General features: G+C 36.7%; 1 protein-coding gene and 1 long non-coding RNA gene across 8 annotated transcripts in view; one reads left to right on the top strand and one right to left on the bottom strand.

Annotated features, from left to right (window-relative positions):
* Cobll1 (cordon-bleu WH2 repeat protein like 1) overlaps positions 1-16472 on the bottom strand; it is a 148844-nt gene that overhangs the window by 48738 nt on the left and 83634 nt on the right. For all 7 annotated transcript variants that reach the window (XR_011709114.1, XM_071619117.1, XM_071619120.1 and 4 more), the window contains exon 2: positions 11574-11762. Coding sequence is in view for 6 of the 7 variants with exons in the window: in XM_071619117.1 (XP_071475218.1) it covers positions 11574-11762 (189 nt within the window). In the remaining variant the exon portion in view is untranslated. The remainder of the gene's footprint in view (positions 1-11573; positions 11763-16472) is intronic.
* LOC139707650 (uncharacterized) overlaps positions 1-16472 on the top strand; it is a 168777-nt gene that overhangs the window by 111553 nt on the left and 40752 nt on the right. The gene's annotated exons all lie outside the window — the stretch shown is intronic.

Raw genomic sequence — 16472 nt, 5'->3', positions numbered from 1 at the left:
AAATTTTATAGGAAAATGAGGTTAGGAATCTCAGCATTCAGTGTGCCATATAAAACTTAGTACATCTGTTTTCATATAGCATCTCACCCCACTCCCCCAGGAGCAGTTCCCATTTTGTGGTCTCTGCAACTTAGTGTTTTCAAGAAAAGGAGTTTCATGCAGAGGTGGGGAAGGGTCAGTTGTTTAGCCCTGTGGGATCTTGAGGTCAAACAACACTTTATATAAATGTTCAAACTGTCCTCTGTATTCACCCCATCATCACACCCCCTTTTCTGTGGTTGTCACAAGTTCCTAAACCATGCCAGACTCCATGCCAGAAAGAGGTGCATTTCTTAATGGTGCCTCACTTTCCTCCTCCTCCCCCACATTCAGTACCATTTCACTGGTACACATACAAGAATAAATAAAAGACTATTTTTTTTTTTTTTAAAGAGAGAGAGAGAATTTTAATATTTATTTTTTAGTTTTCGGCGGACACAACATCTTTGTTTGTATGTGGTGCTGAGGATCAAACCCGGGCCGCACGCACACCAGGCGAGCGTGCTACAGCTTAAGCCACATCCCCAGCCCAAAAGACTAATCTTCTTAACACAAAGGATTCTCTGGAATATGTATCAGTCCTCAGAATATATCCGCTATATCTTGATTTTGATGCTTGTGCAGTAACACTTTAGAGTTTTATGTCCTTCTCAGAGTTACACACTATGGAATTTGTCTCTGACTACCCAGATTGTATTTTGGATAGTATACTTTAAAATTCATCCAGAGAGACAAGTACACTGACCTTATAAAAATTTGTGTTTTTTTTGGTAATACAATACTTTGAGATCAAATGATGCCACATACTGATTCTCAAAAAAATGTAAAAAAAATGTGCTTTCACTGATAATAAAGTTAAGGTGGATTAGCTAATATCTAGGTAAAAAGAACTATAAATAGAATTATACTGAAGGAGAATTTTCATTGTGAATCAAATGTACAGTGGTCTGCAATATGTAAATGGTGATATGTAGATATTATATTTGTTTTCTCTTTATATAAATGTGTCAAGTAATAAATGAAAAAACACTAAAGCTTGCAACTCAAATACCTTTTACTTTCTAAATAGTTGTTTAGAATCTCTGCCAGAAATATAAACTAAGTTAACAGGGCAAAAATACTAATTACAATTTTTTTAAATCCCTATTTTAATCCTTATTTTCATCCTTTGGTAGCACATGCTAACATAAGACTTTATCATAATATTTGAACTCAACACTGCTGAAATAAAAATGACTCTTTGAAAGCCAAATGAAAATCACAGAATATCTTTATGAGTGTATTCTCTCATTCTGTAATTCCAGGTTCAATTCTTTATGATAATTCCAGAAGCCAATTTTGTCCTGAAAATATTCCTAGTCTTAGATAAATACAACATACCAGAAAATTCTGCCATAGGTACAAATGCATATACAAATTTAATACTGCATGATAGTGGTCTTTTAGATTTCTGGAGACACTAACTAGTCATCTAAAATTTGGGTTTCTACCTTATTTTTTAAGCCAAGTAAGCTCCAGGTGGACTTTATCTATAAGCATGAGGATGTGCTCTAGGCTAAAGAGAAAAATAAAAGCAGAAAAGAAATCCACCCTTATGTAGTTTATATTCTACAGCAATGTGTCAAATAGAACTTTCTGCAGTTATGGAAATGTTCTAATATTTGCAATCCAATAAGTGACCATACAGCTGGTGGACTAACAAATTGAATTTCAAATTTCATTTAACTTAAATTCAATTTATAAGACACGTGTAGTGAATGGCTACCATTTTGGACAGAGTAGTTCTACTACATTGGTTCTCAAAATGTGACCCATGGACCAGTGCATTTCTGGGTGCTCAAAATGTGTAATCAATGCAGGTTCTCAAGCCCCAGCCTGGACCAGGGAATCAGAGCCTGTGGTGAGGGACAGCAGCCTGTGCTTTGACCAGCACCTCATCCCCTTCTGAGGCAAGCTGCCATTTACAAAACACTAATCCAGACAGAAGAGAATAAAAATGTACAATCTATGGGACATCATATAGTGATAAATATCGAGATGAAAAGTAAAAGGTCAGGGAATGCCAAACTGAAAAAAAAAAAAAAAAAATGGCTTTAGAATAGAGGCCTGGAGGGAATGGGATATCTGGAAGAACTGCATTTCCCTACTCTGCCTGGATTACTGAGGCCCTGAGGCAGGACATATTTATGAGTGTATTCTCTCATTCTGTAATTCCAGGTTCAATTCTTCATGATAATTCCAAAATGTATGGGATTAAAATAAAAAACAAAAACCAGTGGGCTAAGGTGAAAGCAGTAGGAATAAAATCAGGGTGCTAATTTTATGCTTAAAGGCCTTTCACAGAAAGATCTGAGATCTTATGGTGTGAACTAAAAAGCCTGAGAGAGTTCGGAGGAGTGATGTGATCTGCTTTATGTTTAAAAAGATTATATTCCGAACGCTATATTCAGAATAGCCTGGAGAAGCAGTTACATACAAGAGTGTTGCCAAAATTTAGGTGGGAGATGGTAGTGGCTCAGACAAGTCAGAGTCCACATATATTTTGTAGTGAGCTAGTGGGATTAAAGCCAAAGTAGAAAGAGGACTGAGCCAGTGTAGAGGTCGGATTGCAGGGACATCAAAAAGTGGCAGCGTTGCTGAAAGGGCCCAATAAGATCCCTGAAACACAAACGTGCAGAGATTGCTATGTGATAGATAATCTTACTAACCTCTCCTTTTGATGACCACACACCATCGCTAAGGTCATCATGACTTCAGGAGGGGTGAAGTCAAGAGAATGGAGACCAAAAGATAAGAAACTATGTAGGCAAAATACAAATAAGTCAGAGCCAGCGGTGCCCTAAACTTACAGTAAGATCACAAAGGGGAATGAACCTTCCACAGCAAGTGGGATAAGGGTCCAGGCCAATCTTATCCAGACCTTCAGGACACAGTAAGCTCAAGATGCTATCTGGGATCCATTTGTACCTAGATAGGAATTCCTCTATAGCAGGACCACATCTCGGCAATCCTTATTCCCAGCACCTAATATGAGGCATTCAGTAGGTCCAAGCTGTTGTAGGAGGGGTTTACAGGCATCAGTGATTATTTTCTCATAACATAAGTCTGTTTGAACCTCAGTGTTCAAGACACAGAGCAAACGATGTACAGCTGGCGTCTCTATGGCACCTGACACATGAAAAAGCACAGCAGTTGAAAGGAGATTTACAGGAACACATACAAAAACTAGAAAACTTTGGTTTCTATTTATTAACAAATTTGAGTAACAGAAGCTATGCCCTGTTCACACAAAGGTAGGCCAAGACCTTTCTAAACATAGTCTCAGACCAGTTTGAAAGCAAGATATTTTTATCTAGAGCTCCAGTATGGGGCACTAATATGAAACAGTTGACCCTGACCAGAAGATTTTGAGGATGGAAGTTTCTCACTGTCCAGCTCTACTATTAAGTACAACATTCTCTAAAGCAGGTCTGGTGTTCAATGGCTGCTGGGGTCAACTATTCACAAATTGCACCCACAGAAAATGAAATCATCTCTTGAATAGAGTTGTTTAGAATTTTCTACCAAATTTTCTGCCAAACTACTTCTGCCTAAGACAGTACCTTAGGTCATGATGATAACTACCCGACCCCAGCTGGCTAAGAGATCTACCATGGATCACCACAGGGAAGATGCCTGTCCTCCTGTTCCCTGAGGTAGGAGTGCACCCCAGCATTCCAATCAGAAAGCTGAGGCAAATTATTAAAAGCAGAATGTATGAACTTGATCATCACTTCTTCAACTATGTCTCAGTCTTTCCCTTGTTCTTATTACCATATTGCTTTGAATTGTAGTTCAATGTATTATTTAACAGGTTTGTGTGGTATTAACTTCTGTTTACCTCTTGCAAAATTATGATATTCTGGAAGGCTATTTATTTTCAGATTTCTTCTTTGAAATGAATAAATCCCTATGAGATTTCCCACCTCCTTTAGAAATAAATAACAGTCCTTTGTATTAGAGATTCATATCTATTATCTCATTTGAGCTCACAACCCCCATGAAAGCTTTTCACTTTATGAATGGAGCAACTAAGGTTTGAGAGGTTACATGACCAGCTTACATACAGAGTTCAGAGTATAGTTAGGATTAGAATTTCCTGACTTCCCAATGCAATATTCCTTCAGCTACATTTTAGCCCTCTTGTACCTCAAGTATTGCCCATCAGCACAACAGATAGGGTTTGGAATAGGATATCTGCTATAAATTTTACTTTACAGATTAATGACTTCACTAAATTATCCCTAATCCCTCTGTGACCCTTTTGCATTCATGACACATGGTGGTGGAAATCCTGCCCTAGTTTTGTTACCTAAGGTTAGGATAAGTCTTTTATTTCTGTGTTTAAAAGATCTAACTCTGAATCAAAAAACAGATCATGGTTCAATAAAGAGCTTTGAGAACAACAAGGTATAGCAAAAACTACTTCAGTGAATTTACAAACACTCCAGGTACTTAAACAAGGTCATTTACCAGTAGGATAGCTCTGCAACTTATCCTCACTAGGACACCTGGGAGCAAAAGGGGGCACCATTAGTAATGGCCAGGGGATACCAGGTGCCAATGGGGACTGTTCGAGGAACATGGGAATGCATAATGATAAGGACTTATTGCAAAGAGATGGATTTCACGCATCTGATAAGTATCTCTAAATAAAAATTCTTTTTTATTATGATTCTTTCCCAGTATCTAGCATTATATTTTACACATTTTCATTAAATCCTCAAAACTGAGTTGAGTCCAAATCCCTTATAAATGCAGACCAAAAACCCAATCAGACTTACAAACAATAGTTTGGACATTCTTAAACGTTCCTGATGTTGAGCCATGTCTTCTCATCCCTCCTAGTTCAGGATGAAGCAGTTGTCCCCGACTCTCCATGTGTACAAGAAATGAAGTGGAACTAACAAAAACACACACCTAATCCCAAAGTTGATAATGCTTATTAAACTATGCTACAAGGAATATTGTAAAGAAAGTAACACAAAGAATTAAAATTTGAAGCTCATACATAAGACCATAACTAAACTGATAAAAAATTCTTATATCTATTAGTAAACACAGAATGTTGCTAAAATGTGAAAAAAAAAAAAAATCTTCAAACATCACCGTTTTACCCCGGACTCTACCTGGTCATTTATCTTGAATTTGATATTTAGAGGTAATTATAAATAGTTACCTTCATAAATACTTTAAGAACTTATCTGCTAAACATGCATACACACCCTTATGAAAACAAAAATACTACAAATACATCTCATGGCAATAGGGGCAATTTGAACACAAAGGATGAAATGTTATTGACATGGAAGTTGTGAGTCATTAACTGGACAAAAGCAGGTCACAAAATAGATTGCACATTATAATGCCATGCTGGCGTAAAAAAATTCTACAGTGTATATACAGGTGTATGTACATACATGTGTATGTGAATAAAAAATTAGATACCATAGAGTTAATAGTTGTAATCTGTCTACTCAATAATTACATCATATTTTTAATTTGGAGGGCTTACTTGTATTTTCCAATTTCCTAAAATGTCCAACTATCGCATTTTTAATCATAAAAAATTGAAAGCTAAAATTAAGAAGACTCATTGTTACAAGGCGTACATGCCAGGAAAGGGAAGAGGGTAGCCCTGCTGGGAACAGCATTCCGAGGACATGTGTGATCCGTCTGCTGCCCCATTCTCAAGCCAGCAGAGCACTCAACCAACAGAGGCTTGAGGGCTATAGAGGACAGCAGGGCAATAACAGAGACTAATTACAGCATTTTTCAGTCCCACCAATTAAAAATGCCAGCAATGCTCTTACACTTAAATACTTTAATAGTTAAAATTACAAATTTTCTTTTCAGCAGCAATGACTGCATAAGACTCTAACCCCAGATTTAAGTATTCTTGTAGCTATGAACATGAATATATATATATTAGTGTTTTTAAAAATTAACCTGTTATAGACATGTATTTACCACATATCTGTCATCATTTGGCACTTTTCAATTAATGATTGAACTTTTTCAATTCTTCTAAGTTCCTTGCTATTGTATTACTGCTTTGTCCTGTTTTAACAAAAAGGCCCTTCAATGATGCAGTAGTTATTATCTTGCCATTTTTAAGTCTACTTGTTGCCAATAGGTGGCGATGTACTCCATATAAAATGCTCCTGAGTTCCATAGCTGACCTACCCAGTGCCAGTCAAAACTGCTGGTGGTACTGAACCTGTAAATCAGGGTACCCCCCAAACATGTACAATATGTCTCTGGGTCATTTTAAAGGAAAAGCTCAGAGAGGTGAGGTGACTTGTTTGAAATCACACAGAAAGTCATGAAGGAACCTGTAACTTCTAGTTGGAACTTGAAGCTTCAAGTTCTACATTTTCTTGTGTTTTCATATATGATATCCTCAATTTTGCTTAAACCAAAACAAATTTCTATTTATGAAAAAAGAGAAAAATATCCTCCTCTTTTATATATGGTGTTTTTTTTTTTTTTTTCCCTTTCCCCTATTGTATGCTACTTTATCCATGAATGTTCTCCCTATAGGCTAAAAAAGATAAATGTCAACTTTTTATCAAATTTTCCAAACTCAACATTTTGCTTTAAAAATACATCCCAGAGGAAAAATGAACTAAGGCTTATTCAGTGAGTAATAATTACATACCAAGCAGAAACATAACCATAAGGATCTAGAATGATACAAACGTACCCACATATTCCCTTATTTTCTGTAGTGTCTATATTAGTTTAGGCTGTGAACTACATTTTTCTAAAAATTAACTTTTTCCAAGTGCTAGCAGAAAATTTCTGAGGGGGACAGCCTCTAGGCAATTTGTCTATAACAGCCATATTTTTTAACATTCACTTTTAAATAAAGCAAGAACTGCTTTGGTGAAAAAGGTAATTTACCAGTATGTAGACACACACACACACACACACACACACACACACACACACACACCTCTATACTACAGTGAAGTTATATATAAATAAGATGCTTTAACTCCTCTTTCCTTCAGTCATCCATGAGATCATCAGACAGCAATGTTCAAGCATTTGCAACCCAGCACTGCAGTGGACATCAATGTGAGAGCAGGATCACAAAACAAGATGGCAGAGAGCGTAACTTCTAGCCTCTTGCAAATGTTGTTGAACTAGCAGAAGGCTACCAACCTAATTTGGGACAATATGCTTTTAGTTTCCCTTGAGCATTATCTATTACTACCTCCAACCTTATTGTGTTCCCAAATCTGAGTAAACTTCTGGTGAAAATCAAGATAAAAGCAAGGGCATTCTTCTGAAGATAATGCTATGTACTTGCATTTCCTTGAATGGAACGTTCTGGAGGGCCCTCTGCATGAAACACACAAGAAATCGAGGGGAAAGTTCTAAAATTCTCCCTTAAGAATTCATTTTTGGAGAAAAAAAATTCTGAAAAGTTAAGTGATCAAAATATATATTTGAAGGATTCTAACTACATATTTCAATGTAATATTAATACTATTTTCACAGCAAGTACATAATCAATATCACCAAAATAAACATATAAGGAACATTCAGATAAATTCAGAAAAGTTGGTCTCAAAAATTTATATTAGAGGGCTGGGGATGTGGCTCAAGCGGTAGGTAGCGCGCTTGCCTGGCATGTGCAGGGCGCTGGGTTCGATCCTCAGCACCACATAAAATGAAGATGTTGTGTCCACTGAAAACTAAAAAAATAAATATTAAAAAACTCTTTCTCTCTCTCTAAAAACAACAACAACAAAATATATTAGAGGCCCTTCAGAGTCTCTGATCTAAAAAGTTCTCATGCATTTAAACTTGTTTAAAATTAGCTTCCCCTAGTCGTCCAAATTCTTTTCTCATTCTGTAGATATTTTTCCGATTTCTTTTATAGTAAAAAGTCATAAGAAATTTATCTTTGTCATTATCAGTCTTCACATTAATTAGCTAATATTTTTCAGCAACAGAATATCTGTCTCTGTCTGAACATTTCTTCTTGTTCTGTTAAGCACTTCTTTAAACAATAGATCAGCAGTAGCTGCGACTTTCAAGACAGCCCTAATCATGCTCTTAAAATCTCTCAAATCACACCCCTAAATCCAGCAAATTACACTGTTGGAATATCCCAAATTGTACTCTATAACATCTAGACTCACATTCCTAAAGATATCTCAGAATCATACTCCTGAGATAATCAGAATCACACATGAACACTTAATATAAAAAATTACTCATGAAATCTTCCTAGGTGATAAAACTATTAGAAACCAAGCTGCTAAGTCAAACCTTATGGTAAATACACTGATGTCAACTGAATTCTAACCCCAGAAAAATTTCTCAGTCCTAAACAAAAATTTTAAAATGGAAAAAAAAAAAAAAAATCAGACATTCCAATTCCAGGCATGCCTACTTCATTCTCTACCTGGAGAATATATCTTTCCTTAAAAGATTTTGGAAAAGCAACTACATGTAAGGATTTATTTATTTATTTATTTATTCTAATGAATTTATTAAGTGCCTCATACATTGTAAGAAATTGTTAAGCATTTTGAAGAAAAGGAATGACATCCTCTCATGGCCCATATGGTTTACTCAAAAAGAAAATGCATACACAGGACAGTATATGAAAACCTAGTATCAAGTCAGAAGATTCTGGAAGCCAGAGCTAACAATTGATTCTGGAGACATCAGGGAGCCTTTATATAAAAAGTGGCATTTGAGCTACATAAGCTGACTGGAGAATATGAGGGTGGTAAGTTCCATGGGGGTGGGACAGATGTTCATAAAGGTATAGAGATGAAAACGGTAAAGTACCATAGAAGAACAAAGAATCATGTGGTGAAGCTTAAGCTACACAAAGGAGAGTAGTGAAGCAAAAGCCTACATAATGTCAGAGGAGAAGAAAATCACATGTCCCAATCTCCACACTTGGTAGATTGGACTTCCTTATTATGGTATCAAATTGCTGTCCCTTGCAGTCTTTTATCAAAGGTAGTCCCACAAACTGAGAGGTGCTTTAGTCAGATTAATCTGTGGGTTTAGGTAAATGGAATGATCCCAGGGTGAAGGAAAGCAACTCCCAATAGAAAATAGAGAAAAAAGCAGGCTGATGATGTAGGTCAGTGGCAGAGCACATGCTTACCTAGCATGCATGAGGCCCTGGGTTTGATCCCCAGCCATAGGCAAAACACACAGGGAAATCAACATGTGCCAAGCACTGATAGTAATACATTTAATCCTATCAATATATGATGTCTTTTTTAATCCTAACAATTCAGGCATAATACATGTGTGCAGATAAGAAAACTGCAGCAATTCAATGATTGGTGGCCCAGAAATACAAAGCTGATTGATGGAAAATTACTTAAGTTTAAGGAGTTAGGACCTAACCATGCTGCAAGAGCAAGAAAAGGGTGAGGAGAGTCTAGGGTCCTGGTGAGTACAAATGCAGGACAAATGCCTGTTGCAGAACCTATCAGACAAAGAAAATCTGGATATGACGAAAAAGCAGCAACATGAAGAAAGGACATAAATTAGACTTGAAAGTTTGAGGCGCAAACAAGAAGCAGACAAGCTACATGTTAAAACATTGAGGAAGGAACCTCACATCTCAGTAATGGACAGTTTTAAAGTGAAGCAATGCCACCATTCCCTGGTGCAGGGCAAGTCGACCATGGATGGAGGTTCCCAGAGTTAAAGACAGTGTAAAGAAAGTCTAAGATAACTGTTATGGGCAGCAGGATGGAGGGGGAAACCATGATTGTGATATTGAAGTCACTAAACTTAAAAAGAAAAAAATCTAAAGATCTCAGAAACTGGTTGATAGACATTAGAAAAGACAGCAACATATAGAGATGACGGGTACACCCAAGGACAAATATGGAGGCTCATTGGTGTTAACTGTAAGTGGCAGTGAAGAACTAGAAAAAATGTTTTTCTTTTTTTTGTTTAACTTACTTTTAATTCAGGGAAAAATAAGAGAAATTGTTTTTATTATGCTTAGTAATATCCATTCTTATTACTGCTTTAAAACTAGAGTAACAATAATATTTTAGATGATGGCCATTGTCTCCAATTTCCAAGATGCTTTCCTCACCAAGAAGCCAAAATGCAGGTGCAGGCAAGATCCCACCATACACATTCACAGGTCTTGCAGCCTTGCAAATAGGGTTTCATGTGTGAGCTGTAGACCTACTTTCACTACAAACAATGAATGGTAAAATGCAACTTACTCAGATTTAATTAATACTATGTTTAATTTGCTAAAGCTGAACTATTATATTTCATCTATTTTAAATAATTTGTTAAGTTACATATGACTCTAATAAATCTTAAGGTTATTTTGAATGAGTTTTCTGGACAAAACTGGAAATAAGAATGCAATATTCAATCTATTGCCTACTTATTCTTTTGTTTTCCATATATTTTTAGATTCCTAGATATATACACACTCACTTGTACTAAGGTGAATTCAGTTTTCATTCTAAAAAGTACTCCTGGATACAATGGGCAGCTAAAGGTAAAAGGTGGAACAAGATCAAGGATACAGTTCATTTATGTAAGTTTCCACTTCATAATGAAATGGAAAATTACACTTGGCTTTGTTCCATTTTTCCAACATTTATGCAGGTATTTAAAGTTATCGGCCTCATAAATCACCTTCTCACTTCTTGCTGGCTTAAAATTTGATTTTAGATTTCTATTTAACTCAGGTTTTTTAGCCAATTAAATCAAATCAATGAAATTTTTAAAAATCTTAATTTTACAGATATATTGGACTATTTCAATAAATAATTACATTTTAAAATAATGGCAACATCTGCAAAATCAAAGCAGCAGCTTAAAGTGGGAAAAATATAGGGAAGGAGAAGACAGGTTTTCTTTCAGATCATTGGCTTTATCAGCTTAACTTACAAAATCAGTATAAGTGATTTCTCTAGGAAAGAATTATTTTTAAAAACTTACTGAATAACAAGTTAAAATCCAAAATTCTAAAAGTCACTCGACTGAGTTGGAATTCATAGCATTGATATTAAAACATTGGCAGAAATTTTATTACCCTGTTAGCATTTACTTTGTTAAAGAAAAATGCTTTAACATTTTTCCTTCATTCAGTTATGAAGGAAATGTTTAGTTAAAGACAAAAATGTGAAGATACGTGTCACAATACCAGGTGTGGTGGCATATGCCCATAATCCCAGCTACCAAAGAGGCTGAAGCAGGAGGATTAGAAGTTTAAGGGCAGTGTCAGCGACATATCAAGACCCTCAGAAACTTAGCAAGACTCAGAAACATAATAATAATAAAAAGGGCTCAGGATGTGGCTCAGTGATAAAGGGTCCCTGGTTCAATCCCCAGAATCACAATTATATTATATTATATATATATATAAATAAACATATATAAAATATAAAATATATATATATATATATATATATATATATATATATATATATATAAATGGAAGTCCTAGTACTTTAATTTCTGCAACATACCTGCCATGAACAGTAGTAGATTTGATGATATCCCCAGGTAGAACCACGGAGAGTTCAATGTCTTTATCTATCATGTTTTCTTTCTGCTCCATGATGAATGCAGCAGATTCCACTGAATTCTCAACTGAAGAGGCATCCATGTATTTGATCTCCGCTGGAGGAAGTGGTGCCTTGGCTTTTGGTTTCCTCCTAAAATATAAATAAAAACAGAAAATAGGATCTATATTAAAAAGTAACTTTCTAGCATGATTTGATTTTATAAAAACCAAAATGCATATACAGATTTTTCACATACATAAAGAAATGCACCAAAATGTTAACCATTAATTTATTAGAGATTGGTAAAGGAAGAGAAATTGCTTTTCCCTAAAAACATGATATATTTTATATTTGCCTCTATTCCATTCAGTAAATATGTTCATCACCACATACCAAGAATGTAATTTATTTTCTTGAAGAAGACTAAGTTATAAAGATCTTTGATGGATTGACAGACATATATAAAATTACCATAAAATTTGGTGACTGATTCACAATAGGTATGCAGATGGATAGCTGAAAGTAATGAGAAGAGAACTCGATTTTCCTAGGAATTCATAAATGTTTTACAGATGGGAAACAAACTGGATTTGGGGGAATGAATTGAAATACACAGTAAGAGTAGAAATAATGGTGGACATTTCAAGAAGAGGAAAGCAAATGGAGCCATAAAAAAAAAAAAAGGAAAAAAAAAAAAAAAAAACAGTACTGGGCTGGGGTTGTGCTCACCTAGCATGCATGAAGCACTGGGTTTGATCCACTTCTTTAGAATTGAAGAGTTGGGTAAAATGCCACAGAGAAGTCAAAGGAGATGAGAAATCAGTGAATTCCACTGGAATTCCACTCAGAATCCCACTGGTACCCCACTATGATTATTGGTCTTTTATCATTCCTTAATTCATGTTGATTGTTATGTTTAAATTTTTTATTTTCCCTATCTATACCTTTGGCTTGGTATAGGGAAAATAAAATTCAATTTTGTTATTGTTTCAAAGCATCTAATCTAAACACTAGAAGGGAGGCATTTAAAAATTTTTCTGTACTCCATAATAAGTAATAGTCTTTTAAAAAACATATTTATTAGTTGTAGATGAATACACAATATCTTTAGTTCATTTTTATGTGGTGCCGAGGATCAAATCCAGTGCCTAACGCATGCTAGGTGAGCACTATACCACTGAGCCACAACCCCAACCCCTAAGTAACAGTCTTTCATGTCCATGTAACCATAAAGAAAAGCTAACTAGAAAGTATGATGAAAGAAAAATTCCTTTTATAATAGCAACAAAAATAAATTTTAAAAGACTTACCAAGTCTCCCCACCTAGTAAATCAAATTTCTTTCAGTTTCCTGGTATCCAATATCCCTTTTGTCACTTAATACATCCAATCCCTAAAAATTCTGTCAGCTCTGTAATATAAACCCAGGATCCTCCGCAACCATCTCCCCGTTTTGCTCTTCCTGGTCTTCACTTGGAAAGTCCTCCTCATCCTCTTCACCTTTACATAATTATCAGGGATTGAGTCAAATTCCTGGAGCAGTCTCCCCCTTCTCCTGCGCATGCAGTAGACTCTGACTCACAGTGCTGACGTTCTGTGTGTGTTGCTATCTCACGTCCTAAAGTACTTGGAGTGTGTGAAGAAAACCCATCTCTAATCACTAATGATAAGCCTATTACGAAAAAGGAGAACAAAGCACTGGTTGAAATATCATTTACATCAGACTTCTATTAAGAACACTAATTTTACCTATTATGACCTTAATTAATAAAGAATTTGTCACACCTTTGGTACTGAAAAGTGGAAACTACCTGAGAATGAGACCGAGATCCTGTCATAATGAATTAGCAATCCAGTAGGAAACATGCAAAAGGAGCAAAGCAAAAGACAAAGGTTCTGAAAGAGATGGGTGGCTGAAGATCCAGAGCAGAGAAAGTCAGCTCAAACTCTCCCTATAGGGTGGGAGGCAGGAGTCCAGATGTGCTTTAAGGGAGAGACTCAGCTCTTGAAAGAAGAATTTGGATACGCAGAACCTATAGGATCAACCATAGACTCTCAATCGTGACCCATTCACATTAAAATTAGAAAAGAGTCTACCTCATTTGCTTCCTCCATAGTCTAATCTAATGAAAAGAATACAAGGCTGAGGCCTGGATTTGCCCTGAATCCTAAGAAGCATTAAGCTTCTAACTTAGGTGGCCATTTATTCACCAGCAAAATCTTTTAAATACATTTCTCATGTTTCCCAGTATTCCTAATGTTTTAGTTAGATGCTTTGATACAATAACAAAATTAAATTAAATGTCACTATTAGGATTGGGTAACTAGTCACCTCATGAATGGGTGAGCTGGAAAAAGATGAGAAGGGAAGAAGGGAAAATGAAAACCATAGGAAATCTTATCTAACAGATAAGCACCTGAAAGATGGGGGCCTGGTATGTTAAAACCTCCCACTGGGTGGAGTGCCATGCACACCTGTAATCCCGGCAATTTGGGAGATGGAGGCAGGAGGATGGAAAGTTTGAAGTCAGCCTCAACAACTTACCCAGTCCCTAAGCAATTTACCAAGACCCTGTGCCAAATAAAAACCAAAAAGGACTGAGAATGTAGCTTAGTGGTAAAGTACCCCTGGGTTTAATCCCCAATGCCAGAAAAACAAAAACAACCCGCCTCCTTACATCTCCTAAGATAAGCTATTGTTTCAGGATCATGTCACATCCTACCAGGTGGGCTAGACTCTCCAGCATCCCAGGAAACCATCACTGGCAACTAAAATATCAAGACCCTCACAAAGAAAGCTTGCTGAGGGCTATTTAAATAGTAATGAACAGGTTAAGGAGGCAGGAAATTGAGGCAAAACTTGGGAGATTAAATTTCCTTAAGATCCCAAACTCTGGTTGAGCATGGTGGCACACCCCTGTAATCCTAGCTGTTTAGGAGGCTGAGGCAGCCTCAGCAAAAGCGAGGTGCTAAGCAATTCAGTGAGACTCTGTCTCTAAATAAAATACAAAATAGGGCTGGGGATGTGGCTCAATGGTCCAATACCCCTGAGTTCAATCCCCGGTAACAAGAGAGAGAGAGAGAGAGAGAGAGAGAGAGAGAGAGAGATCTCTCCAACTCTGAGCACCCCACACCATCCTCTCTTGGTAGTGATTCATGCACTTCTCATGTGGTCAGCCAGAAGTCAAGAGATGGGCCTGGGCAGCACTCTCTGGAAACTGGAGGGCAGGAGGGGCTCCTTATCCCTCTTTCCCCTTTCTTATTCCTTCTAATAAACTTATGATTATTCTGCACAGCATGTCTGAAATCTTTCTGGCACAATTACAAGAACTGGATTTGAAGAAGGGCTCTTCAGGGTTGTCTCAGTTTTTCTGCAGGTCCCTGCTCTCTAACATTCTATTTTAAATGTCCTAAAACATTTTTAAAATACCAAAACCTTATTTAACTCAGAATTCCACTGGTACCCCATTACTATTATTGGTCTTTTATCGTTTTGATTTACACAGTACTTCAAAATCCAGTGTACACTGAGATCATCACATCATTACAGATCCTTAAAACGGAGGAAACAAAAGAAGTTCAACAACACAGAATTATAATCAAATCTCTTCTGGGTTTAAAACGAAAACAGACAACAAAAAAGAATAAAACATTACCTGAGACACAGTATGTCCTTAATTGGAAACTGGATGAGACTCCATCGTACCTCACTGTTACTATATTTAACAGACTTTTATAGGATTCTTAAATTCACTTAGAAATAGTATACAAAATGCAGCTTCAGTATAAAAGACAAAAATATAAAAATCAAATTTATGTCTTAAAATAGCTTTGTTTTCATCACCGGGAGCAGAACCCAAGGGTGCTCTAAAACAGAGTTACATCCTGATCCTTTTCAGTTTTTCAGACAGGGTCTTGCTGAGTTGCTTAGGGCCTCACTAAGTTGCTGGCCTGGCCAGGAACTTTTGATCCTTCTGCCTCACCCTCCTGAGTTGCTGAGATTATAGGCATGCACTATCTTAGTCAGGGCTGCCAAAACAGTAACCTTTTAAGTATTATGGTCTCTGAACCAAAAAGAAAATCAACAGCCACCCTCTATCAAACAAGATTCACTGTGGTCAGCATTGATAAGGCAGTCCTTCAAAGTAACTGGTAATGTTTCACAGGCCCTAAATTATATTTCAACTGTAAGATGGAGACCAACTTCTCGAAATTTCTATTTCTCTATCTGGGTATAATTAAACGAGGGAAGATTTAGTTAAAGTTTGCTCCTAGGTGGGCCTAACACTGTGCTCTTAAAAGAGTCCAATTAAGAACTACAAAGCTCCCTTTTCTTGGCGAGTCACTTTTCAAATCTGCATCATGTTATGTGACTCAACCAATGTTTCTCTTGTCAAGGTCACTATGACCTAGGTGGCTCCAAAAATCACAAAATTGTCTTTGTCATCTCAGTCACATGGAACACCATTTCACAACTGCCCAAGCCCTCTTCTGAGGATTCTTTCCTGGGCTCTTCATGTGACAGCACAGTCTGTCTTCATTCCTCACTAGCATTCCTCATCCACTACTTTGTCTCAAGGTTGGAGCACCCTGGGGTCCCTTTTGGGCTATTTTCTTTTTCCACACTCCTCCAGGTGATTTCATCAAGCCAGATGGCTTCAGATATCATCTATGTTTATGGATGGCTCTCTCTCCAATTCCCACCTCCAACTCTGCCTTGTGTACTGAGCTCTGACACACTTACCCAAAATTCTCATGGTCATCTCCATTTGTAGGTCCCACAGGTATCTCAAAATTTATATAACCCAAACCCTTGATTTTTCTCTCCACCTCCAAACCTCATTCTTACATACACATCCTT

The sequence above is a fragment of the Marmota flaviventris genome, chromosome 11 (assembly GCF_047511675.1).
Source record: "Marmota flaviventris isolate mMarFla1 chromosome 11, mMarFla1.hap1, whole genome shotgun sequence".
Classification (NCBI taxonomy): Eukaryota; Metazoa; Chordata; class Mammalia; order Rodentia; family Sciuridae; genus Marmota; species Marmota flaviventris.
This window is presented reverse-complemented; position numbering and strand designations above follow the sequence as displayed.